Raw genomic sequence first — 26,874 nt, forward strand, 5'->3', positions numbered from 1 at the left:
AGGGTCCCGCCATCCCCTCTTGGGTGAGGGTTCCGCCTTGCCCTGTAGGGGCCCTTGGACCTGGTCCCGGCCACTCTGGGGGCCACTCCCCCGCCCCCAGCCAACCCGCGAGGCAGGGCCCCAACCCATAGATGCTGACTCCGGTTCTCAGGAGTTATTTCCAAAGCCTTCATGTCGGTTTTAATTATCAGCAAGATAAAGGTCACTGCTGCCTCCGGGGGCGGGGTGGGGGTGGGGGTGGGGGACTGGGAACGGGAGGCTGCGCCCGCGCGGGAGATCGGGAGATCGGGAGATCGGCGCTTGACCTCTCTGGGAGGAAATGTCGATTAATTATCTTTTTACAGCCAACTCAATTACACTCCCTAATCACCTGTGTAGGACATGGAGACAAAGGCGGAGGGGCCGCCGGAGTAAACAAGCCTCACGGAGGCCGGGCCTCAACAGTCACACGGCCGCCGTGGGCCCGGGCAGAGAGCCAGCCACGGGCTGGAATGTTTTCTTCATTTAAGTGAATCAAAAAAATAAAATGTTATCGGCCCCAAGGGGCCGAGAGCTGCCTCACGTGGAGGTGACCAGACACGCCGCATTAGTCTTTAGGGCAGGCTCAACTAGCCGAGGAGTCGGCTGCCTCCAAAGGCACAGCGGTCTGCCTGGACAGGACTCGTGGGCCAGGGTCTCCGAGACCCAGAGGGAGGGCAGGCGGCATCAGTGCTGGGCAGGGCAGGGCGGGTCCCCTCGGGCCCCTCTCAGACGGCCCAGGTCGCCAAGCAAGGGCTCTGTCTAGGCCGCGTGCCCCCCGCCCACCCGTCCATTTGTCCAGGGGGGCTGGCCTGACGGGGCCCCAGATGTTCTCTTGGACGCGACCATGGAGCAGGACCTGCGCAGCCCCAGGAGCCCCTGCCAGGAGCTCCCCACCCCTGCCCCTGCCCACCCCCACCCCCGCGTCCACGCAGGCCGCTCCCGGGGTGGAGGTGCCCGGCACCCAGGGAGCCAGCCCAGACGCAGACGGTCCTCACAGGGGGCGCCTAAGGCCACATCCAGACTGCAGGCCTGGGGCGCGGTTTGGTTCAGGGTTTTATCCAGAGGCTTTCAAACTCGACAGTTTCCCAAGGAGCCTGTGTGAGGACCAGGCCAGCAGAGAGCTTGTGGCCGGGCCTGGCCGGGGAGGCTTTCAGGACCCCCAGCCCTGGGGCCGGCAGTGCGGACCAGGAACCCCCCGCCCCTCGGGCTGCGCTCAGCAGGGCTCACGCCGGGCCACAGACTGTTCCCGATGAGGAACCTGACGCCTGCCTTCCCCTTCCTTTACTGAAGGGTGGAAAATGGACTCGACACAGAGCCACTGTCCCTGTCAGCCCACGACCTTTCTGGATGCTCGGAAAACAAAGGACGCGAACCTGAGCACTGTGGCACTGCCCTGTCCACTCCTATGCGTGTCCTTCTGAAGAGGGGTGTATGTCCTGTGCCCCCCTAGTGGCTAAGGTGTCCCCTTTTCCCAAATGCCACCAGAGGCTTCCTGCTACACTGAGGGCACGCTGCTGTTCCCAGACTCCCTCCCGGAGTCCCATTGTGCTTGAATCGCAAATGGGACACGAAGGAGGAGGTGATTCTGCAGGCAAACCGGGAGGATGGGGGCACAAATGGGGGGGGGTTCTTCCTGAGCTGTCTCTGACGGCCCCCAACTCCTCACCTCCAGAAGCTCCCCCAGCCCAGCTGTTTGTACCAGGGGCCAGAGTGAGACTGGGCCGCCCCTGAGAACATGGACGGGGATAGCAGCCCCAGAGGGCTGAGGCGGGCAGCCCACTGCCCACGCAGGGCGCCTCCCCCCGGCAGGAGGAGGGTCGGTGCTTCTCATCTTCCGGAGACAGCTCAGCCCGAAAGCCTCCCCCAGTCTGGGTGGGGAGTGGGAGCCCCTAGGAGCGGCCAGGGGATGTGGGGCTGGACGCGGCGGCTGAGCTCACAGAGTCCGTGCGCGGCTAACTGCCGGGGGGGTGGCGGGCTGTGCGTGGACTCAGAAGTTACCACGGCAGCCCTTCTGCCACCTGGACGCTGCCCGTCCCAGGAGGACTGGCCGAGAGCTGCTCCGTGCACGGCAGTCCTGGGGGCTCTCAGGACGGGCGTGGGCAGAGGCCTTGAGGGCCACCAAGGGGCCTGGATCGCCCCAGTTTTCCAGTGTGAGGGCCACCCGCAGGGACGGGAGAGGCCGCGATGGTGCTGCGGGGCCCTCCGCTGGGGCCGGTCCAGACGTCGGAGGTCCCCAGGGGCGGTGGGCCTGCCAAATGGGATGGAATTGTCCTCAGGTGAGGTTGTGCTCCTCCTGGCAAGAGAGCTCCCTGCCCTGCGTTCTTCTGGGGAAGGGTGAAGGGTATTTGCTGTGTCTCTAGGAGTGATCGGGTGAGGGCGAGAGAGCCACAGGCCAGTGGCCTTTACAAGGAGAAGGAAGCTGGATCTGACGCCGCCAGAAAGGCCTCGCGGGGCCTGCAGCCCGCCAGCCGCGTATGCGGTGAGGGGCCAGGCACTGAGGAGCTGGCCGTGACCGGGGTGTGAGCACGCACTTAACACATCACCCCACACGTTCTCAGCACATAGGTGCACACAGTCTGCACACGAGAGCACGCGCAGAAACACTCCTATGGGCCGCCTCATGCTCGCGCACACACCGGCAGGCGCACACTCGGCCTCACCTGGCGTGTGAGCTCCCACACGCATGCGCACGCCTGGCCCACGTCCCCCCAGTCCCGGGGCGGGTCCTCAGCCACGCCCCAGACCTGCTCCGCTAGCCGGCCCTGGGCATCTCCCTGCCAGCCCAGGCCCCGACTCTGTCCCCCACGGGCGCCTGGGCCTGGCCTGCCCCACACCCACCACCGCCCAAGACAGCAGGGACCCCAAGCAGACCCCTCCCTGGAAACTTCGCCAGGGGATCCTGGACAGGTCAGGGTGCAGGGTGCCCCCCTGGACTCTTGCCCTCCTCAAGTCTCCTGCCCAAAGCAGTTCCTGAATCCCAGGGGCCACACCCTGAACCAGGAGAGCCCCATGCCCCTACCGGCTGGTGCAGGGGCCTGATCTGAGCACTGTGCCCACTCCCAGTGGACGGAGAGCTGCAGGCAGCACTGGGGCAGACAAGAGGAAGGCCACAGGTTCCGTGACATGGGGTGAGGGCAAGCAGGGCTCTGACCGCTGGAGACCAGGAGCCCCTGCTGGACGGTCCCAGGAGGGAGAAGGGCTGCACAGGGGCAGCTGGCCAGGTGGGATGTGTTCCCTCCACTTTGTGGCTCAACGGTCAGAGGTTAAACCTGAGGCAGATCAGGACACAAATGTAGTCTCCGTCCCTGCCTGGCCTGGTGGCTGTAGGTGGTCTGGGGCCCACCCTGGCACAAGCAGGTCTTCCTCTGCATGTGAGCATGGAGACCGTCCTGGGGAGCCCCCCAGGCCCCCCCTGGAATAGGCCTCCAAGGTCACAGGCAGGATGCGAGAGAAATCCAAGACGTCTCTGCGGCTAGTTCTAGAGCCGGGTTTGCTCCTGCAAAAGCAGCCGTCCCCCTAAGCACAGCCACAGGGTGCAGCACCAGCGAAGCCTGACGGAAGCCCAGGCGGGTCTGCCTCCCTCCTTTCTCTCCAGGAGCCCCCAGAGACCTGCTGCTTGGGGTCCTGTGGGTGCCCAGGGGGTTCCTGCTCTGTGGCAGGTGCTCACGGCCCCAGGCCAGGGGCTGAGAAGGGCTACGATCTCAGGTCCCGGGGCCACCCACGTGGCTTCAGGCAGACACGCCCCCTGACGCTTGGGTTCGTCCCATTGGTCTCAGCCGCATTGGCCTTGGAGGGGCGGTAGTATGTGTTTGCACTTGTCCGGGCGGTCCCTCTGCACGGTAGGGTTCCTCGACGGGAAATTGACAGCATGAATTTCCCTTTAAAAATATGGCTCTTTCATGCTAGCTACTCTGCCATAATTAACCACAGACAATTAATATTAAAACGTGTTACCACCCCAAGAAGCAATGAAATTTCCAGAAGTTCCCTGCTACACATTCCGTCACTTTTATTGCCAAAATTGGATTAGCGGCAAAGGGCACCTTGATTTTGAAAATCATCTTACAGTTATGGATGAGTCTTCGTAGATCCCATCTGATGAATGCTCAAAACCATTTGTTCCACAAATGGAAAAGAGGGACCACTCACATCAGTTGGAAACATTCCCTGGGAGGGTTTTGTGCATTTAAAAAATAAAGGGAGAGAGAGAGAGAGAAGCAATCTGAGGTTCTCTCCCTGGTACAGCTTTGTTAGGTCCCCAAATCCAGTTTACGGGGGATTGTCTGGGCCCCTGGGCTCCCCCGCCTGACACTGTCCCCACAGCAATTATCAGCACCTGCATTAGGACTCAATGGGCCTAAATTGCCAGGGGGCGAGCAGACACCCCACTGACAGCAATTAACATAAAAGGGCGCTACGGTTTAAAGCTGTGGGTGGGAATTACAAAAGGTTAAGCATCTAAATATAAAAATCTTTTTGAATATAACATCAATGTGCTTTGTTACTAAAACGTGGGTGCTGTAATTTCACCAAAATAGGGTTTAGGAAACCTGCCGATCATCCACGCCCATGAAATCGCCTGTTCTCAACGAAAAGCAAATCGTCTGTTCAAAGTTAAAACAATTTCATATCAACACAATACCCGATACTGACTTCCACAGGTACACGTTGCTGACACGAGGCCTCTGGAAAGAGAAAGTGTTTTCTCTCTTCATTTTACTTATTTGTGTAATTGGAAACCATGGTTTTGGAGCGTTTACTTTCTTAACAGTGGGTTGGATGGGTGAGGAAAGGGCTGAGAAGCTGGTCCCCACGGGGCCTGGGCGAGGGCGAGGGCCGCGAGCTGGAAGGCGCCGGCGTCTAACTCCACGTTCTCGGTGGCCGGAGACGCCAGGTGAACGTGGCTGGGGAAATCTGGGGGAACAGCGGGGCAGGTGGACCCCCCTGTGGCTGCTCCGCCGGCCGGGGACGGTGCTCCACGTACCCCCCGGTGTTGGCACAAGAGCTCAAGAACGTGTGGAAACGCGGATACTTGCTTTCAGGTGTTAGATGACGCCAGCTCTGCCTCCCTGTAGGGCAGCTCCAGCCCCTTCCCTCCCTCCTCTCCCAGGCACCCAGCCTCCTGGCTGCTGAGAAGGGAAACCCTGCAGGGCTCAACGATTTGGGATTTGAGGTGGGCAAGGACATCCTGTTGAACTGGCGCATCCTTCCCGTTGGGCTGTTGGTGCGTGGCGGGCGGGGCCTGATGGTGGCCTCCCAGCCAGCCCCCAGCACTACCCCCGGGGGCCAAGGCAGCAGGGGAGGCCTGCCAGATGTCCTGTGATGCTGAGCCCAGCATGAAGGCTGCTTGGGGAGCAGACCTGGTAGCCAGCCGCCTCCCCCGCCCCCCCACCGCCGGCCCCAGCCCTGCCTTTGCCCACCCCTTCGATTAGGGAAGGGGACCTCGTGTCCAGGACCAGGGTGGCTGCCGCACTGTTTCTCAACCGTGAGCGAGCCCTGAGACAGAGAAGCAGGCAGGGTGTGGGGTGTCGGCTCCGGCCCGCCCGGGACGGGCTGGAGCTCCCTGCGGGCCTCAGCAGCTCCTGACACTGTGGGGCCCCGTGTCCCGCACTTCCCACTGGTCTAACACACTAAACTTCTTCACCTCCGGCCCCAGTTTTACCAAACCCATCGGTCACTGCCTTGCCGCGCTGTCATGGGACAGGAGGATGAGATCGAGGGGCATGGCGGGTCGCACGCAGGAGACACTTCCTACAAAGAGATGCAGAGGGAGGGCACCTGCCTCGTCCCCGCCTGGCTGGAAGATGTTCTGGCCCCAGTCTATTTCAGGCTCGTATTGACTGATCTCTCGGCCTGAAGCCCTCCTGGCTGTGGTCTCTGCCCTGCACTTTGGAGGCCTGTCTGTGGGTCCCGGCTGCAGGCTGGGTGCTGCCAGTGGCTGCTCCCCGAGACTTCCCAATGTGTTGCGGCAAGCGCCCACGGTGGCCTCGGCAGGCGGCACCCTCCGCACCTCGAGGCCGCACACGCGGCTGTCACCCAGGGAGGCAGAGGCAGCAACTCTCGACTGGAACCCCTGACTCGCTGCAGGCTTGAACGGGGCTCAGGGGTCCTTGGCGAAGGTCTGGCAGGAGGAAAAGAGGCGGGATCCGGGAGCCACATGAGAAAGCGCCGTGCCAGGCCAGGGGTGAGCGTGAGAACGACACGGTTTACGGCTTGGCTTTGAGAATACAGACGTTCACTCGTACGAGGGAAAGATTCCTGACTTTTGCTCCCTGTATGCGTGGGGGCTGCCAGGGAATGTCACACTTTTTGCTGTCTTTCAGCATAATGGATAAAGAGAACTTACAAGTTAAAGACATCTATCCCCTTTAGTCACAGAATAAGCTGCTTCATTAAAAAAGATAAAAGCCTTGCCTACTTCCCACCCAAGCAGCTCTGTGTCCCCCAGGGGGCCGTTTGTGGGTTTTCCCGGCTGGCTCGGGGGTCTCGCGCACTGCTGGGCTGCCCCGCAGCGGGCACCTCCTAGGCGCCACACAGCCAGCCCCCGTGGTTAAGTTGTTACCATCCTGGGGTTGTCTCTCGCGTATGGCTGACCCCATCCCACCCGCGGCAGCGCTGAAATTTGCAATGCCGTCATCTCCTCTTCGCAGAAGGCACCAGAGGGCAGCCGGCCGGCCCGTGTGCCCGTGACCCAGAGCAGACCCAGGCTCCCTGCCAACACGTCCGGAGGGCTCGCGCGCTGGCAGGGCTCCGGGTGCTCTGGGGCAGCTGTGGGGACAGGACACTGTCAGTGTGAGTGTCCTCCAGAGAGTCCGGGGGTGGACTTGTCCCCATGAGAGGAGCAGAAGCACAGGGGACCCTTCCTGACCCCTGGGCCGGTGTGCGCGTCGCTGGCGTGCCACCTTGTGAGGGTCACCGTGGGGCGGGCGATCTTGGGGGCAGAGGCCGCTTGTCATTTTACAGAAGAGGAGGCCTGTGCAGAGAGGCTCAGCCAGAAAACGGCAGAGAAGCAGCGACCGCACGTCTGGCGTCTGCCCCCGACGCACTGGCCAAGGACCCGGGCCTCGGCTTGTGCTGCAGGGCTTCCGACGGCGGCTGGGATGCCCGCAGAGCTCAGACTTGAGCGGTTCTCACCAAACCAAAGGCATGTCCCCTGGTCTAACGCAAAGGTCATTTTCTACGGCGCCACAGCCCCACCCAGCAAAGCTAGAAACGTCTCTGAACGTGCTGTCAGCTGGAGACCAGCCCCTCGAGCATGGGGTGGGTGGGGCCCGCTCCCCAAGCGGCGAGCACCCCAAGCCTGCACAGCGGGCCCAGCCCGGGCCGCCTGCACCAAACATCAAGGAGCAGACGCAGGCCCCCCTTTCTGGGCCTGGTTTCCACGGAGACCTCATTACAGGCTCTGAAATCTCTCTTGGTGGAAGGCGTGGCGCCCAGCGAGTGTTTTTATGCGGAAATATGAGAACTGTTCTGCCCTGTGGTGTAAAATTGCTTCTATAAACTGAGCTGGAAGCAGACGAGGGGTCGTGGCCAGGCCCCCCCAGGGCTCCACGCCACAAGCCTCAGGGCCCCCGGCTGCCCCTGCGGCGTGGGGCTCCCCCCAGCGAGGGCCCAGGCCCGGGTCTCTCCAAGGGCCTTGTCACAGCACTCGGGGTCCGCTCGTCCTGCCCTGAGACTCGGGAGCACCGGTCTGCCGGGTCCAGGGCTGGGACCCTAACTGTGGGGACAGGCCCCTCTTTGAAGGGCTGAGGACAGCGTGAAGGCCCCCACAGCTAATGTGTGCGTGAATTTGCCCGATGGGGCCCCCGGGGCCCCGTTTACTGAGCTCGCCGCGGTCCCCAAGGATCCAGTGCAGCTGTTCCCTGCGGCGAGGGCGGGCACAGGGGACCAGGCGGGACTCCACGGCTCGGCTGGGACGCTTCGGGGTAACGCAAATGCTCCCCCCATTACGACGAAGGCCATGGGACTGCGATGCATCGGGCTGTGTGGGAGGGCCCGCGGGCCCGGACACAGTGAACGGCAGAGACGGAACTCTGATTTGCCTCCTCAGCTCCAGCCCTTGCTTTCCGGGAGTCATTCCGGAATAACGCATGGAAAAGCCGGGTCAGGCACTGCACGGCAGCAGGTTTTCAGGCGCTCGGAGCCAAGCGCTTGTAGATGTGCTGTGTGCTCTGGGCAGGTGCGGAATCAGCCGGAAAACCAGGCGAATCCGCATGACCATTAGGGCTGCGCATGGCGGCTGAGCTCGGCGGGTGGGGCCGTGAGGGCCTCCTCCTATGCTCTGGTGTCCTGTCCAGGCTGACCACAGGCCTCCTGGTGACAGTGGCCTTGGTGGGTTTGCCTCTGAGAGATGCAGGTATAATCCTGAGACCGTCAGCCCAGGGGCCGCATTCTCCCACCAGGCTCTGGTGCGCAAACAAAATGACCTCACTTTACTCTGATGGCAATGACCAGACGTGCCCATGGGGAGTGCGAGACGGCAGCTGCGGCGGCCCCTCAGACAGCTCATTCCCAACCCCACCGTGGGCACTGGGCTTGCACCAGAGGGGCCTGGATGTCCAGGATAGGGAGCTCCCAGCCTGCCTTTCAGCCCATGGCCACGGTGCCCGGCCCTCCGGAGGAGAGGCCTGCTCAGGCCCGGCACGGTCTTCCTGGGATGTCCTGTCTCCTCCAGGGTCACTGTGCCTGACTTCTTGAGGCTTTATTCTCCTCCTGCCCAGGTTCCGGGGCACCCGCTGTCACCCCACACACCCCTAAGCACTCATGCCACCTACCACCACCAAGTTGGGTAACTCCACTCACCGGGAAGGCCACTGGGGACGTCCCTCTGGCCACGAGAGGCGTCTGATGCCAGCGCTGTCTCCAGGTCTCCCATGTGGAACAGCGGATCTCTGGCACTTTCCAGGGCAGCTCTGGGCTCCAGGTCCCCAGACCTGGGACTCCACAGAGGATAGGCAATGCAGTCAAACCCGCTACGAAGGGAATGGGTGGGACTGGGCTTTGCTGGACACCAAGCAGAGGGTGACACCTGGCTGTCTGGGGGACATGGTGGCCTAAGGGCCTTTCCAGGGAGGAGGAGGGGCTGAGGCAATCGCCCTGAGACTAAGATGGCAGGAAGGAGGGAGGGAGGAAGAGGGGGAGAAAGAGTCTTGCTCCGGGACCACATGAAAGCCCGCTGCAGCCCCAGCCCCCCCACCCCGGCCCTCTGCCTGGCCCCCACTCCTGAAGGTGCCTTTGCTGCCTCTCCACCGGACCGAGAGTATCGCGTCTGGTGGCCACTGCCGTGCGCCCAGTGCCCTCGGGGTCCTAGCCTGCGTGCGAGCGCTGTGGAGATGGGTCTGTGTAGAGCAGCTGTGGGCCATTCCTGCTTGTCCCCCACACCACATGGGTGATGTCCAGGGTCGCCCATACTCACAACGGGGTCTGGATGGGTGCCTCTTGGTTGTCCTTGTCCACTTTGAAGAAGCTGACCTCTGAGTAGGCCGGGAGCTGCACATGCCTGACGCCGGCTGAGATCTTCAAAACCCGGCCGTCCTCGCCTTGGAAAGGAAAGAGAAGCAGGCTGTGCCATGGAAGGAACAGAATGGTCACAAGAGCCCGGGTCTCTCCCTTGCTGGTCCTGGCGTGGGCACCTGTGAGGAGGACGCAGGAGCAATGCTGGCCCAGGCCACAGCTACATTCAACTCGAGCTCCCTGACCCCCTTCCTGGCCTCCCTGCCCTGAAGCTGTGTCTCTGGGAGGGCCTCCCCTTGTTGGCCGTCCTCAGGGCTTCACCTGCTCAGGGGCGTGCGGGGGCCCTGGCCGGGAGCAGACACACTGGAGGCTTGTCTCCACCATGGTCCTGCCTCCGGGGAGACATAGCTGCTTGTTACCCATCTCCCACCTCTGTCCTCCTTGTCTACACTCCCGAGGCACTCAGCACAGGGTCTGGTCATGTGCACTCTGGGTCCAATGCAGAAGGACAGCCAACAACAACCACTGAGCAGTGGCAGTGAAGGCCCGTGGTCCAGCCCCTGTGGAAGAGGAGACGTGGCGGGGCAGACGCTGGAAGCCCTCTGACTTGGAAGGCAAGGGGTAGAGAGCCACAGCATACTGGGTTTGGTTGGCTTCTGCTTCTGGTACCACAGAGCACCTGACACCAATTCATGTTCCTACTTGAAGCAACCAAAAAAGCAGACAAAATATAATGATAATACAATGTTTTTCAAGATTCTGGACCTCAAGCAAGGACAGTGGTCCCTGAGAGATGGGGAACAAATGATGTGGACTCTGTAACTGCCCGGGTCACTAGCTTGAGAGATGGTAGGCTGGGTGCAGGGAAAGGGGCCGAGCAAGCCCAGGAACCTCCCCGTGAGGAAGCAGGGCCTGGAGGCCGGGAGGACAGGCACACAGTAGGAGTCCTGGAGTCCTAAAGGCAGAGGAACAGAGAGGTGCGGGACCCCCGGGGACATAGCAGAACGCAGATCAGTGCACAATTGCGAGGAAACGCCAGGAGGCCAGGCAAAGAGCCACCCGAGGGGGTGGGAGGGGCCTGGGCTTGTACGGCATTGGGAGTGGTGCTCCCTCCTGTTGGCCACACTGGAGAATGGATGCCACAGCGCACTGGGCAGGGCTCTCAACGGTGGGGACGATGGGTCTCAGACGCAGCTCTCCTCCACACCCAACACATCATAAAGCAAAACCTGAAAGGATCAAACTGTGTCCAAATAAGTCAACTGCGCCCCAGAGCAAAGGCCAACAAGTTACGGGGACACAGAAACACCCAGCCCCCAGATGGCAAAACTCTCAATGTCTGGCACCGATCAAAGATTACCAGGCAAGGAATGCAGAAAAGTAATGAGGAGGGAACGCAATCAACTGAAACCAACCCAGAACTGACCCAAATGCTAGAATTAGCAGGAAGAACAATTTTTCCAAGTTTTTATTATAACTGTATTCCATGTGTTTAAAACATAAGTAGAGACAGAGAAGATATAAAAACAAAGTTGAACTTCTAGAAACAAAAACTATGAGATAAAAAATAGGGGCGCCTGGGTGGCACAGCGGTTGAGCGTCTGCCTTCGGCTCAGGGCGTGATCCCGGTGTTATGGGATCGAGCCCCACATCAGGCTCCTCTGCTGTGAGCCTGCTTCTTCCTCTCCCACTCCCCCTGCTTGTGTTCCCTCTCTCGCTGGCTGTCTCTATCTCTGTCGAATAAATAAATAAAATCTTTAAACAAAACACACTGTAAGTGGTCAATGACAGATTAGATATTGCAGAAAAAAGATTCATGAACTTGAAAACATAGGTATAAGAAACCACTCAAAATGAAACACCAAGAGGAAAAAGGAAAAAAGAAGAAGAAAAATGAAGGTAAAGAGAAAGGAGGGAGGAAGGGGGAAGGAGAAAAAGAATCCATGAAGAGTGGTACAACTTCAAGCAGCCTAATACATGGGTAATGGGGCCCCTAAGAGGGGAGGAAGAAGTTGTGATGAAAAAATATTTGAAGAAATAAAGGCTGAACCCCCCCCCCACATTTTTAAAAGATTTATTTATTTATTAGAAGGGGAGAGACAGGGAAAGAGAGAGCGGGAGCACATGAGTGTGTGTGTGTGTGGGGGGGGAGGGCAGAGGGAGAGGAAAAGAATCCCAAGCAGACTCCTTGCTGAATGCAGAGCCTAACACGGGCTCAATCTCACGACCCTGAGATCATGACCTGAGCTGAAATCAAGAGTTGGACACTTAACCGACTAAGCCATCCAGGCACCCCCTTCCTTTTTTAAAAAGATTTATTTATTTAGAAAAATTCCCAAACTTGATGAAAACTATAAACCCAGAGATCCAAGAAGATAAATAGATCCCAAGCACAAGAAACACGAAGAAAACCACACCCTGTCGCATCAAAAATTAAAGTACTCAAACCAGTGATAAACTGAAAATCTTAAAAGCAGTCAGAGAAAAAGTACATTTGTACAGAGAAAACACGGATAAGGATGACAGCAGACTTCTCACTGGAAGTAGTGCAGACAAGAAGACAAGGGAGCAGCAGCCCTGTACTGCTGGGAGGAGAACCAGAATTCTACGCCTGGTAAAAATATCCACGAAAAATGAAAGTAAAATCAAGATGTTTCCAGACAGATGAAACCTGAAAGAATTAATCTCCAGCAAGCATGTAGGACAAGAAATGTTAAAGGGTAAATCCTTCAGGAAGAAGGAAAATGGTATCAGGTGGAAATCTGTATCTACAGGAAGGGACGGGGAAAACTAGAAATGGGAAGTACGGGGGTAAGAGATGGGATTTCCTTTTCTACTCGTTAAGTATTCTTTGAAAGATAAATGACTGTTTAAACAAAAGTAATAACAATGTATTACGAAATGTATTAAATATTTGTCAAATGTATAAAAACAATAATTTATTATAAAGATTGGAATTGTAGAAAAAGAAGTATACACTATTGTAAAGTTCTTACATTATACGTGAAGTAATGTGGTATCACTCAAAAGCAGACTCTGATAAATTAAAGATGTAAATTGTAAACTTTAAAGCAACCCCTAAGACGACAAAACAAAGGGTAACCATTGAAAAGCCGCTGGAGGAGACAGTATGGAACCGTAAACAATACGCAACCCACAAAAGGTAGGAATAGAGTCAAAAAAGGAAAACAGCTGTGGCAGAGAGAAAACAAACAGTGAAATGGTAGGTTTGAAACTGTTATACGAATAATTATATTAAATGTGAATGGTGAAGGGAGCCTGGGTGGCTCAGTTGGTTAGGCATCTGCCTTTGGCTCAGGTCACGATCTCAGGGTCCTGGGATGGAGCCCTTGCCTGGCTCCCTGCTCAGGGGGGAATGTGTTTTTTCCTCCCCCTCTGCCCTTTCCCGTGCATGTGTCCTTTCTCTCTCAAACAAAACAAAATAAAATAAAATAAAATAAAATAAAATAAAATAAAATAAAAGTGAATGGTGTAAAAACTTCAATTAAAAGATACATGTGGTTAGATTGGATGAAAAAGCAAGACCCAACTATATGTTGCCTACAAGAAGCACACTTTAAATCTAGACTTAAGTAGGTGAAAAGCAAAAGTATGGATAAAGATACACAATGCTGATACTAATTAGGAGAAAGCTAGAGTGACTCTATCAATATTACAGGAAGTGGTTGTCAGAGCAATGACTATGTCAGGGATGAAAAAGGAAATACTGCAATGATAAGGGGTCAACGAATTAAATGACATAAAAATCGTAAATGTTTACACATCTAATAGTAGACCTTCAAAATACATGTGGCAAAAAATGATAGAAATGAAATCACAAATAGACAAATTCACAATTATAATCTGAGATTTCAATATATCCCTGTCAGTAATTCATAGAATAAGCAGACGAAAATTCAGCAAGCATATGCTAAACTTGCAGGATAGTATCAATAAAATATACCTGATTGATATTTATAGAATATTCCACTCAACAAAAGCAGAAATCATATTCTTCTCAAGGTGCACACACAACATTTACCAAAATAGAACAGATTCTTTCATTTATTTTCACAGAGAGAGAGAGGGGGGGAGAGAAAGAGCACACAAGCAGGGGGAGGGGCAAAGGGAAAGGGAGAGAGGCAGGCTCTCAGCTGAGCAGGGACCCCAATGTGGGGCTCGATCCCAGGACCCTGGGATCATGACCCGAGCTGAAGGCAGATGCTTACCCAACTGAGCCACGCAGATGCCCTCCAAAATAGAACAAATTCTATGAAAAAAGTTTCAATACATTTAAAGGGACTGAACATATACAAAGCGTAACTCTAACCATATGGAATTAAGTTAGAAGTTAATTACAGAAAGATCTCTGGAAAATCTCCAAGTATTTGGAAATGAAACAACACACTTCTTTTTTTTTTTAATTTTTATTTATTTATTTATTTGACAGAGATAGAGACAGCCAGCGAGAGAGGGAACACAAGCAGGGGGAGTGGGAGAGGAAGAAGCAGGCTCACAGTGGAGGAGCCTGATGTGGGGCTCGATCCCATAACGCCGGGATCACGCCCTGAGCTGAAGGCAGACGCTTAACCGCTGTGCCACCCAGGCGCCCCGAAACAACACACTTCTAAATAACTCATGGGTCAAAAAGGAAATCAAAAGGGAAATCAGAAAGCATTTTGAATTGAATGAAAATGAATGCACAGCCTATCAAAATTTCCAGGATGCAGCTAAAGCAGTACTAAGGGGGAAATCGATAGCAATAAACTCTTGTATTAGTAAAGGAAGGTCTGAAACAAATGACCTTGGTTTTCATCTTAAAAACTAAAAGAAGAGAGCAAATTAAACCCAAAATAAGCAGAAGCAAGGAAATAACATCATAATAGGAATTAATGAAATAGAAAACAGACAACAATAGAGAAATCAATGGAACAAAAAGTTGACTGTTTATCAATGAAACTGATAACTTGTAGCCAGACTAGTCAGGCAAAACAGAAAGAAGACATCAATAATCCACAGTAGGAACAAAACGGGATACCAGTGCATTAAAGGAGAATGAGGGAATATTAAGAACAAGCTATGACAATGAATCTGACAACTTAGATGAAATGAATAAATATTCCTTCAAAGACACAAAACACCACAGTTTACTCAAGAAGAAGTAGACAACCCAAATAACCTTATATCGATTAAGGAAATTGAAGTAGTAAGAAGTCTTCCCAGAAAGAAACTGCAGGCCACAATGGCTTTCATGTTGAAATCTACCAAATATTAAGAAAAAAATAATACTGATCCAACACAGACTGTTCCAGAAAATTGAAGCATGAGGTCAGCATTACCCTGATAGCAAAACCCAGACTAAGACATTATAAAAAAAAATTCAGGGCACCTGCCTGGCTCAGTCGGTGGAGCATGTGATTCTTAATCTTGGGGTTATAAGTTTGAGTCCCACATTGGATGCAGAGATTGCTAAAAATAAAATCTTTAAAAAGAAAAAAAAATTCAAGACCAATATCCTTCATGAAAAGACGTGCAAAAACTTTAAACAAAATTTTAGCAAATGGAATGCCCAGATAATTCAATGGGGGAAATAACAGCCAACAAGTGACACTGGGACAACTGGACACTCACATGCAAAAGAATGTAGTTGGACCGCTGCCTCTCCCCCACACAAAGATCAACTCCAAACGGATCACAGCTCTAAATGTAATATTAAATTCTTAGAAGAAAATACAGGAGTAAATTTTCATGACTCTGAGTTAGGCAGTTTTCTTAGATATGAAACCAACAGCACAAGCAACAAAAGAAAAAAGTAGGCAAATTGCACTTCATCAAAATTCAAACCTTTTGTGTTCAAAGCACACCACCAAGAAACTGCAAGACAATCCACAAAATGGGAAAAAATATTTGCAAATCAGATATTTGATAAAGGGACTTATATCCAAAATACATAAAGAGCTCTTAGTTCACATCAAAAGGCAAGTCACTTATTTAAAAATTTTTTTCATTTATTTTATTTTTTTTTTTTAAAGATTTTATTTATTTATTTGACAGACAGAGAGGGAACACAAGCAGGGGGAGTGGAAGGCAGAGGGAGAGGGAGAAGCAGGCTCCCCACTGAGCAAAGAGCCCAATGCAGGGCTCGATCCCAGAACCCTGGGAGCATGACCCAAGCCAAAAACAGATGCTCAAGTGACTGAGCCACCCAGGTGCCCCAAGTTACCCTTTTTTTTTTCATGGGCAAAGATCTGAATAGATACTTCTACAAAGAAGACATACAAATGGCCAATAAATTCATGAAAAGATGCTCGACATCATTACTTGTTAGGGGATGCAAATCAGAAGCACAGCAAGATACCACTTCATACCAGTAGGACGGCTAGAACCAAAATGACCAAAGGTAACAAATGCTGGTGAGGATGTCGAGCAATCAGAGACCTTGGTCATTGCCGGTGGGAATGTAAAATTTTGCAGACACAAGAAAGAAAACACATCCAGACTGGAAAGGAAGAAGCAAACTGGATGTTTTTTGCAGATGACATGATTCTCTATATAGAAAAATCCTAAGAAGTCCTCAGGAAAACTAGCAGAGCTAGCAAATGAGTTCAGCAAGGTCAAAGGATCTAGGATCAATATTTTAAAATCAATTGTAGCCTAGCAATTTCTGAAACAAAGGTAAGGAAACAATTCCATCCATAATAGTATAAAAAGAATATTATACATTTATCAGTGAACAAATTATAATTAAGTTATAAACTAAATAACTACTGATAAACTATCACTCATTAATAAGTTTAACAAAAGAAGTGCAAGACTTGCACACTAAACATCACAAAACATTGGGGAGAGAAAGTAAAGACATACATAAATGCGGAGGTGTCCCATGTTCATGGAAGATACAGTGCTTTTAACGGCAGCTCTTCCAAGCCAGAGTTGAAGCAATCCCTAACAAAATTCCAGCAGCCTTTTTCTTTTTTTTTTTTTGGCAGAAATTGACAAGCTGATCCTAAAAAAATTGTATAGAATATGAAGTTCCCAGGATAGCCCAAACAATTTTGAAAAAGAAAGCAAAATTGAAGGAGTCTCTAATTTCCAAACTTACGGTGAGGCCACAGTGATCGAGGTGGTGTGGTGTAAGTGCAGGCACGTGCAGCAACGGAACAAAAGTCCAGAATCTGGACACAAACCCTCACTCCTGTGGGGACGTGGTTCTCGACTGAGGTGCTGAGGCAATCCAGCGGGGAGAAGACAGTCTTTTTGGCACATGGTGCTGGGATGGCCAGACGTCCATGTGAGAAAAGATGAATTTAGAACTATCTTATCCAGAAAACTTAACCGAAAATGGATTGCAGACATGTGAGAGCAAAACTTCTAGCAGAAAACGGGAGTATATCTTTGTGTACTTGGGTTGGGCTAATCATTCCTACTTACATTATCAAAATTATGATCTATACAAGAAAAAATTGACAAATTTTCATCAAAATTAAAAACCTTTGCACCTCAGAAACCGGCATTAAGAAAATGACAAGATGAGGGGTGCCTAGCTGGATCAGTCGGTAAGGTGTCCGACTCTTGATTTTGGCTGAGGTCATGATCTCGGGGTCATAGGATCAAGCCCCGACTCAGGATCTGCACTCAGCAGGGAGTCTGCTTGAGATTCTCTCTCTCCCTGTCCTTCTGCCCCTCCCCCTGCTCGCATGCTCTCTCTCGCTCTCAAATCAACCAACCAATCTTAAAAAAAATGTTTAAAGAAAATGAGAAGATGAGCCACAACTGGAAGAAGCTATTTGCCAAGATGTATCTGATAAAGGACTTGTTATCAGATACATAAAGAACTCAAATGACTGAAAAACAATTAGAGTAACAGTCTAATTTCAAAAAATGGGCAGCATAGTTAGATAAACATCTCTCTAGAGAAGACACACACGTGGCCAATAAACACAGGGAAAGCTGCCGCACACCATCGGTTGTGAGGGACGTGGGACTCAGAACATCAACCGGACGCCGCTTGACATCTCGGGACGGCTGCGGGTGGGCAGGCTGTGGGGAAATCGGGCCCCGTGTGGCTGGCGGGGCTGTAAACGGGTGCGGCCACTTTGGGAAACAGTGTGGCAGTTTCTTTGAAAGTTTACACGTAAATCTGCCACATGATCCAGCAGCTCCACTCATGGGTGCACAACTGACACTGGAAAGACAGGCCGCACAAAAACCTGCAGCAAACATTCCCAGCTGCCAGCAGTGCAAGGACCCACATGTCCACCGACAGACATGCGGGGAACCAAGCGCGATGCGGTCAGCGAAGTGCCAACACAACCGCGTGGGTCACCGCAGCCAAAGACGCCAGGCAGAGATGCGGAGCCCGAGGCCACGTGTCGTGGGACTCCACTCATACCAAGTGCCCACAGCAGGCACACCATGGGAATGGGGCTGCCGGCGGGAAGGAAGTGGTCTGAAACAGAGCCCTGCTGCTGGATGCCCCACTCCGCAAATTTACTGAAAATCGAGGAATCACTCAATACACAAGGATTCCGAGCTATATAAATGACACCGCAATAAGGTCGTTAAAACAAACCAATCGTGACTGTCTTTGACCCATGCTGCTCGTGGCGACTTCCTTGCAAAGCTTACTGAACTCAGGTGAACTAGCGGACATTAAGAATCCCAGGCATGCGGTTATTCCTGGCGGTCCTGCCCCAGCCACTGCACAGTGACAGCCTGGGGGCCGATCGACGCACTCAGGGTCCTCTGCTCTGCTGCCGGGCAGGATGCCCCTCTCTGCACCGGGCACTCCACTCACGGGCGGGAAGGGCTTTGGGAAGTCAGCTGGTCCACACTCTGCATCGCTGCCCCGCTGATACAATTCCTCAAAAAGCAGCCCGATGCTACTGGAGATCTGCCCCCCCCCCCGCCATGACCCATGGAGGACACAGGAATTCGTCCCTCACCAGGCTGAGGCGCCCTGCAGACACGGGCGGCCCTGAGAAGCCACCCATCGTCCTGAGACATGTGTGATGGCCATGGGCACACACACACACGCTGCACACACGTGTGTGCACACACGCATGATGCATGTGGCTGCCTCCCCCCAGCGGGAGAACTCGCATGCCTGCTACCCCTCTTCCAAGGCTCCAGGGACGAGGACAAAACAAAGTTACTGCGGGTGTCCCCGCACCAGAAGCCACATTTCGTCCCTGACCCTGAGATTCCGAAAATTCAGTCATCACCCTGGAGATGCTTACTCTTGGCCACTTCCCCGTTGTCCTGCTGCAGCTGAATGCTCAGCGTGAAGGAAGACCCTTGAGCCACGTCCATCACCTCTGGACCCAAAATCACGATCCTCTTGGCTTGTGCTGGGAGTGAGCAGAGCACGGCAGAGGTGAATGGCGGGGCCACCGCCTGTGCGAGCCCATGCCCCCACCGGGGCCCCCCCACGCCTACGTGGTCCCCAGGGAACAGCCACGCTTCCCAGGGCACCGCAGGAAGAGGGACGTGTGGTTAATCACACGCATGGCTGAAAATCCCCTGCGCAAGCCTCCTCACCCAGTGACCCAGCCAGTCACTAAGATAAGACTGCGACCCCGTCCTGAGGGCCAGCTGTGACTCTGAAGCAGCTTATTGCAGAACTGGTTACATTAAAGAGACTTCAGGGGTCCCCCGAATGCACAACGGCTGAGAGTGGGCGGCTTGGCGGCATTCGGGTTTTTGCACGGTGGGGGCTCCTGCACATCCCCAGTTGGTTAGGACTCCGGCCTGCACTGCCTGCGTCGGAGTCAGCGGCTCAGTGTCCGCTGGACCTGCGGGGCGTCCTCTGGGGTGTGAGCTGCTGGAGATGGTGTTCTGTCTGCTTCCTCCCGAATCCCCGACCCCCCGACAGCAATGACCCCGGGCACAGCACAGGGTTTAGGGGGTTTAAAAGCAATCACTGGGAAAAGCGTAGGACAGGACTTGAGTCTGATCGAGGACGTGCCAGCTAGGAGGGAGCACGCCCAGCCACGTGCACAGGGTGGCAGGCGTAAAGGTGGGCCTGGAGAGCCCCTCTCTGTTCTGGGGGCATGACCTGGCACCCAGCACGGTGAGGCCAGGGCCCACCTCAGCTGTCCCGGGCTTTTCCAGCATTTGCTGAGACTCTGTTGGGGGGACGCGAGGACATGTCTTATGCCCCTTGCCTGAGTCTTTTGCACCCAGGGATTCCAACGTCCCTATTTTGGGGTGGGCTGGGATCTGGGTCTCTTTCCCAAGGTGAAGTTACTAAGGTGCTCCTGGTGGTCCCTGCCTAAGGCTGGTTCAATCCCTTGACCCCCGGACCCTGAGATCGTGACCTGAGCTGAAGGCAGACCAATCAGAAGTCCTTTTGAAACCTGACTGGAATGTGTTTTTCCTAAAGGGCCTGGGGTTTTAGATCCCACTTCACCCCTGACCCCAAACAGCTTCGGATTCAGCACCCCTGTGCGAGTGCCCATGGCCACCTGAGAGAGAACTCAGCAGACCCCAACATGACCCCACAAGAGGACAAGGGGGAGACAGGGGTGGGAGAGGAACCTACCCACCGGGTGGCCATTGATCCACATCCCATGGTAGACGGCCCCGGAGCAGTGGGTCATGTTGCCCAGGCCACTGAAGACATCGCTGTGCCACTGCCCCTGTGGAGAGAGCCATGTGGACTCAGAGCCCACGGACGACACGTGAGACAGCAGGTGGAGGCCCGTGGGGTCCCCGCAAGCACCACAGCCCCCCAGGGCTCCACAGGCCAAGGACCGAGGCTGCTGAAAAACCACCCCCTTGGGGGCGGGGAATTACGTGCGTGGTACAGCCCTGCCTCCAAGTCGCTCTGCCATTGAATTGTGAGAAGCAGGGAAGTTTGGGGACAATGGCACACATGTAAATGGCTCAAAAAAGGGGCCCTTTCAGCACAAAAATCCTTTCAGTAAAGATATTACATGTGTGTGGAGTGGCAGCAGTACAGGGTGGAGGGGCCCCCTGACAGCAGCAAGGCGCATCGAGGGGACCTTGGAGCCCACCCCACTCACCCACCCCCATAAGCAGCCTCGCTTTCTGAACCACACGCACAACAGAGTGCGGAATAACGTGGGAGAGTGGCAACACTGTTTTTGTGGAAAACTTCAAGGTTCTAATGGTATTTTATTTGACTGTGAATTACTCCTTGGAAGAAAAATCAGCCAGAAGCACGTTTGGTTCTATGCATTTTTCTGTGGGAGCTAATTGGGCTCCTGCTTCCCTGCCCTGCTCTCCACGTGGGCCGGGCGCGGTCGGTGCCCGCGTGGAGGGCGCTGCCCAGGGGTCCTGTGGGAGGCAGTGCAACAGAGGCCGGCGCCGGGCTCTCCCGGGCCCTTGGGACGACCACGAAGGGCCACAGGGCTGTAAGAACGCCCCCTGAAGGCCACAGCCCTGCAGAACCACGATGCCCCGAACTGGGGGGTGGCTTGGAGAATGGTCACTGAGCTCCAGGGCTGCAGAGCCAGCTCACACTAAGGGGGGGAGCGGGACCTCCGTGGCCAGGGCACTGGACAGCTGGCAGCCCCCGCGGGCACCGGGCAGGGGCAGGAAAGCAACAGCAGGCAGGAGGGGCTGGGCTGCCAGCCTGGGTACCAGGCAGGCAGGGGCAGGCTGCCTCCTGCCCCGGGGGAGGCCCAGAGAGCACAGTTGGCCCTGCGACATCTCGTGCTCTCCTGAGGCTGCACCCCGGCTGTGCCCCTGGAACGCTCAGTGCCACGAGCGGATGACGTCGCGTCCTCTAGGAAGTGGCTCACATATGCAGGTGACGGGCCAGACCAAAGTGGAGGCGAGGCCCCCGGGTCTCAGGGTAGACGGGGGACCTGCACCGACCGGTGGACCCTGCTCTGTCGTCCTGGACTTGGGGTGGGGAGCCCACCTGGCAGCTGTGGGGGCCGCTGCGGAGTCACCGGCGGACCGCCTCGGAGCCAGCGCCGGCCTCTGAGCAGCATTAGTGGGTGTCTCGGCCCTGCGGCCAGGCAGGCGTCACTGCGCACACGTGTCCGTGCTCCCATGTATGTATGTGTGTGTGCATCTGTGTATCTGTGTGCACGTGTGTGTGCGGCGGGGCAACATGCTCTCTCACTGGGATGGGCAAAGTGCAGTGGGCCGGAGACAGCAGAGCGGGGGAGTCCTGGGCTGGGCTGTTGTCTGTGGGTCAGGGTGGGGCCACCCTGGGAGGGTAAGGTGGCTGCCCCAGAGCCATGAGGGCACGTTAAGCCCCAGCTCCCGGTTACTATGCTTGCTGGGAGGTGGCGGGTGAGACTTGGAAGTGAAGTTGCTGGAATGGTTTGCTTGCCAGGAAACCCTTCCCCTCGCAACATCATCCTCAGTCCTGAAAAGCAACCAGTTTCAACTCAGGCCAAACAAACGCAAACCCCATAGGAGCCAAACCAAATTCACTGCCCCCAAAGTGCACCTCGCCCTCTACTTAGAAACCACCAGCCTCAGTCCCCAGGCCTGGCATCAACAGGTGGTACAGTGGGATGTGGTCAGGCCCAAAAGGAGCCCAGGCAGGGGACGGTGGCCACAGGGAAGGGCTGTGCCTGGAAGACAGCAAAGCCTTCACGTGGGGCCTCGCACCTTTCCCCAGCCCCCTTGCTCCAGCCACCCTCCGCCCTGCAGTCTCTGTGCCCACCGCGTGCCCTGGGCAAGCCTGCCACCTGCCCTCACATTCCAGTCTTCATTCCTGTCCCTGTGCAGGTGTGCTGGGGTCTCCCCATTCTGCGGGGATGGGCGTGGAGCCCCTGGGGCCCGGCCACATGCCCAACCCAGGTGGGAGGTTGGGATCCAAGATGCTGGAAATTGGCTCTGGAGTTCACATGCACGGAGCATGGACCCAGGCCCACGCCTGCCCCGGTGGCGTCCCACATCTCCCTCGCTCGGCTCTCCATTGTGTCTCCAGATGCTCCCGCCAGACGGAGCGAAACCTTGCTCTAGCGGCCAGCCCTTCCCCACCATCCGGGGCGTCTGAGACTCCTGGAGCCTGGAGTCACAGCTCCCACGGACAGACAGAGGGACACTAGTCATAAACACTCCCTGGCTCCCTCAGGACTGCATGGGGGCTCAGGTCAGCAGAGGCTGAGAGGCTCTCCAAACTGAGAGATGGCTGCTGGGCCCGTCGCCTGCATTGTAGCCATTGCTGCCATGAGAAGGGCCACTCTTGTCTCCACACTCCCTCTGTGGGCCCAGGCCTCTGCAAAGCCCCGGAGCTGCTTTCAGGAGGAAGGCACAGCCTTGGGTCAGCGGAGAAGGAGCGGACTGGCGGGTCATCCCACACCCAGCGCTGCCAAGGACGGCCCGTGGGACCGTGGCACCCGCACACCCACTCCAGGGGTGCGCGCTGAGCTCTGCGCTCACCATCCACTGTGTTTTCCCTGGTCATTCACAACGGGCGACCTGAACTCGCTGCCGGAACCTCTGGGGGAGCTGGGAATTCACAGCATTAACACAGAACTTCCCCAGGACAAACGCGCTCCAGGGTGCAACGTAACCAGCAGCGCGGAATCTTTTCTAATTAATGTTATAAGTCATACCTTTGAAAATTCTGCCCTTTCTCAGACGACTCGCACCCAAAGCATGAACCAGTACTCCCAAAAGCGTCTCACAGAGGAGGCAGGGGGGGTCCCCACGAGGAGGGGTGGGGGCACATTCCAGCCGGGACAGGGTCTCCCTCTGCTCTCCCTGCCCAGGTGAGGGCTCACGCACGGTAGGCATGACGCAGGAAGAGGGGGCACAGGGCTGTATCCACAAAGACTGGTGGGATGGGTTCCAGTGTTAGAAAGCGGTCCTGTGGGACGGCAGTGAGGCACACCGGTCACCCTGCAGTTGCTGGGGCGCCCCCAGGACTCTGAGGGGGATGCTGCAGACAGCCTCTGCGGCCGGACCCACCTCTGAGCGCTCACAGCTCCCAGGATGGTCGGGCCATTGGGATGAGAGACTCCTTGGGTGCTCTCCCCACCACACATGGGTGGGAATAAACTGTGAGAAGTATTTGACTCTCTTCTCATTTTAGGGACCATGTTCTGTTCTGTTTTTCCTTCTGAGGGAAAAGCTACTGTGCTTCCCCAACTGCATGTGCCCCATGCCCTCCGGTGCCCCCTGGCGCACTCTCAATGTCCAGCCTGGCACATCGGTCACTTCCCGCCTCCAGCCCTCCCCTGGCACCAGGGTTTGCTGGCCACACCAGGAGGGCCCAAGGGCCTGACTCCCCAGTATCTGCCTCGGGCGGTATTTGGACGGCCTCCCCCATCATTGCCAAACCTTGGAGCTGAAGCAGGTGACCACTTTCTTTGAGGTCATGAGCTCGTAGACCAGAGAGGGGTAGTCTGGGGTCAGGTCACATAAGCAAATATGGCCCTGGGCCACCTGCCTGGGCCCTGCGACTGTTCAGGGGGCCTGAATCTCCAGTTTATGGTACGGCCTGCTGGGGTGGCAGTGGCCACACAGGCCAGCCTGTCAGGGGCATGGGTGTGCGCCCCACTCATCCATCTCCCCAACAATGGCAAGGTCATAGGGTGTCGTGTTTGACCTCCATGACCTTGGCCATAAGTTCCTCAGATTTCAAAGTGTGCACTGTGGCTTTCGCTGCCTTTCTGTCTCTGTTTCTCATCCGAACTGCACAGAGAACACAGAGCCTGGCACTGGTTCCCAAGATGGCTCTGGCAGTCCAGACCCCTCCTCCCGTGTGTGCTCAAACAGACCCAGATGCCTCGACTGTCCTGCACGCAGGGCACCCCTGCGGTCAGGGCCCCACACTCCTGGGCTGTGAAGGGTGGCATAGGGACATAAAGGCCACTGGCATTCCTGAAGACACATAGGTGAGGACAGCAGAGGCTGTGAGCCGCCAGCAGGTGAAGACGCACATAAGGCCGGCCACCTGCTCTGTGTGGCAAGCAGGTGTACCCACCAGCAGGCCTCCCTCTGGGAAAGCCAACACGAAAAACACAGCCAATGCGCACGGAGTGGTGCCTAGGGACAGCCCGGAAGGCAGCAGCTGCTGGCGGGGACCACCCTACAGCCGCACAGGTAGGGAACGCTGTGCTGTGCAAACACACACCGAGGTTCACCAATACTTGGGTCTGCTTCCATTCCGTGGGGACCTGGCTCGCCTCCACGGGTGCAGTATCAGTTCCCGGGCTCCATCAAGGATTCCTGAACGCTGCTGCTCTTGGAGGGGCTGCCCTGTGCCCCTGGGGGTCACCGTGCCACGGCCACGTCCCTGGGAGGAGCCGGTGAGCTTGCCGCTGCTGGGCGCGCCCACCCCCATGTCCTGGAGGTGGATGCAGCACGGGAGGTCCAGTGGGTGCAAGCTGGGAGCCTGGGGGTAACCTGCACAGAACCATCAGGGGGTGGCAGGGGCAGGAGACATGCTCTCCAAGGTGAGCCAGTTAAAACCACCGGCCCCAATCCTGACCACGTGGCTCCTGTCACAAGAGAGGAAGCTGTTTTGGCGTTGTTTTTATGGCGTGACAGAAGATGCTAGCACATTATTTTTAGGAATGGATTTTTTCTAGGACTAATTTTTTAAAAGCTCATCACAACGGTCTGCATTGGGGCATACTGGTGACAAGGCAGCAGGGACCATGAAGCAAAGGCGCACCTGCCACCGGGAGGGAGAACGGGCCGTGCTGGGGGGGTCCTGGCCCCCTGCTCCACGCGGCCCCGAGTGTGCCTCTGCAGTTACCCACCCCTCCTGGAACTTCTCCAGGTCTGGCAGGTTCTCGGTCAGACTCAGCTGACATAGGACATGGTCAAGGGAGAGCTCGGCCACTATCGTCTAATCTTTGAAGAAATAAAATTACCTCAAAAATAAATAAAAAATCAGAAGCTGGGAGATTTGTGGTGAGGGGGGTCCAGAGCAGCTTTCTGGGCAGCTCGGGGTTGAAGAGGGTGGGGGTCTGAGGGCACCTGGGCCCTCGCATGGGGGCTGACACTCCCTGGGAAAAAAGCAAAAGGTGGAGGAATCCTGCCACACCTGCTGCCACAGGACGGTTCACGAGTCCCGGGCGCGTGTGTCCCGGCCACGTGGGATGAAGCCTGTGCTCCCTGGGTGAGAGCAGTTGTGAACACTGGCGGTCCAGCCAAGGGACACGCCGGGAAGGAGGGTGAGGCCACGCAGAGGAGCCCAGCAAGGCTGGAAGGAGGCCACATCCCCCTGACGGTGGCAGTGCTGGTGCTGGGTTGTGAACAGCGGCAGAACACGTGGGGACAGCTGTCTTCAGGAGCCGGAAAGGACAAGCACAGGTGAGGGTGTGGACGGACTGGAACCCTGTGGAAGCTGCAGGGAAAGTGAAACGGTGCGGCCGCCGTGGGAGCGCTGTGGGGTTCCCCAGAAATCAAGCGGGGAGCCACCACCTGGTCCAGAAGCTCCTCTTCTGGGTATAGGCCCCGAAGACCTGGACGCAGGGGCTGAGAGAGCTGTGTGCTCCCCGCGTTCACGCAGCGGGGGGTGGACGATCGTGCAGAATGGGGTCCCTCCATACGATGGACTGTTCTCCAGCTTAGAAAGGAAGAGCATGGATGGACCTCAAGGACTTCGTGCTCAGTGAAATAAGCCAGTCCCCGAAGGACAGGTCCTGCAGGACTCCCCATACACGCGGTACCTGCGGAGTCAGATCCGTGGAGACAGAAAGTGGCGGGGGGGGGGGGCACAGCGTCAGTCTGGGGAGATGGAACGTTCTGGAAATGGATGGTGGGAGCAGGCGCACCATGGTGTGAATGTGCTTCACGCTCCTGAGTCACACACTTAGCGGTTACAACCACGAATTTTATGTTAGGCGTATTTTATGATATATAGAGAGATTTTTAAAGAAGGCCGACTGTTTGCCCAGTGAGAGCCCAGGGAACAGCCGCGCCCTCACGGGGAGATGCGCCTTGGGGTGGCGCCCAGCTCCCTCCCGCGGCACCCTGTCTCCTGGGTGATTCTTGATAACTGGAGGTCAGAGGTCAGGTGTGAGATGTCCCTCCAACACAGAGACGCCTGCGCCGGCCCCAGGATCCTGCGCCTTCTGCATCGGCCAGGCCTGGTGACAGACCGTGTGCGAAGTCCCCTGGCGGCTCCGGAACGTGTGCTGGCGGCGGCGAGTGTGCACGCCGTGTCTGAGGTCACCGTGCGGCTGCAGACTGACCCCACCGCTCTCCTGGGCGCGGCCCGTCTCCACGCGCCCCGTCTGCACGGCCATCTGGAAGCTGGTTTAAAAAGTGGCTGGAGGGCAGGGCAATGCCCTGAGGGACCCCCGCGCCGGCCCTCCCTCTGGAACCTGGGTGCCACTCGGGTCGTCCCGTCCGCGCCCGGGCTGCAGGCGAGGTGGCTGCTCGCGTCCTTGCTACCATGTGTGGCTGGGGGTTGCCCACACAGACACCGCGAGCACGACCGAGGACGGGTGG

At 55.9% G+C, this 26,874-nt stretch overlaps 1 protein-coding gene across 1 annotated transcript in view; it reads right to left on the minus strand.

Annotated features, from left to right (window-relative positions):
* Positions 1–26,874, minus strand: part of MORN1 (MORN repeat containing 1) — a 56,914-nt gene that overhangs the window by 21,766 nt on the left and 8,274 nt on the right. The window contains exons 7-10 of the mRNA XM_040645531.1: positions 20,018–20,114; positions 18,714–18,824; positions 9,437–9,560; positions 8,824–8,993 (exon numbers count right to left, since the gene is read on the minus strand). Coding sequence (XP_040501465.1) covers positions 8,824–8,993; positions 9,437–9,560; positions 18,714–18,824; positions 20,018–20,114 — 502 coding nt within the window. The remainder of the gene's footprint in view (positions 1–8,823; positions 8,994–9,436; positions 9,561–18,713; positions 18,825–20,017; positions 20,115–26,874) is intronic.

Source organism: Ursus maritimus, unplaced genomic scaffold (assembly GCF_017311325.1).
Source record: "Ursus maritimus isolate PB19 unplaced genomic scaffold, ASM1731132v1 scaffold_32, whole genome shotgun sequence".
Taxonomy (NCBI): Eukaryota; Metazoa; Chordata; class Mammalia; order Carnivora; family Ursidae; genus Ursus; species Ursus maritimus.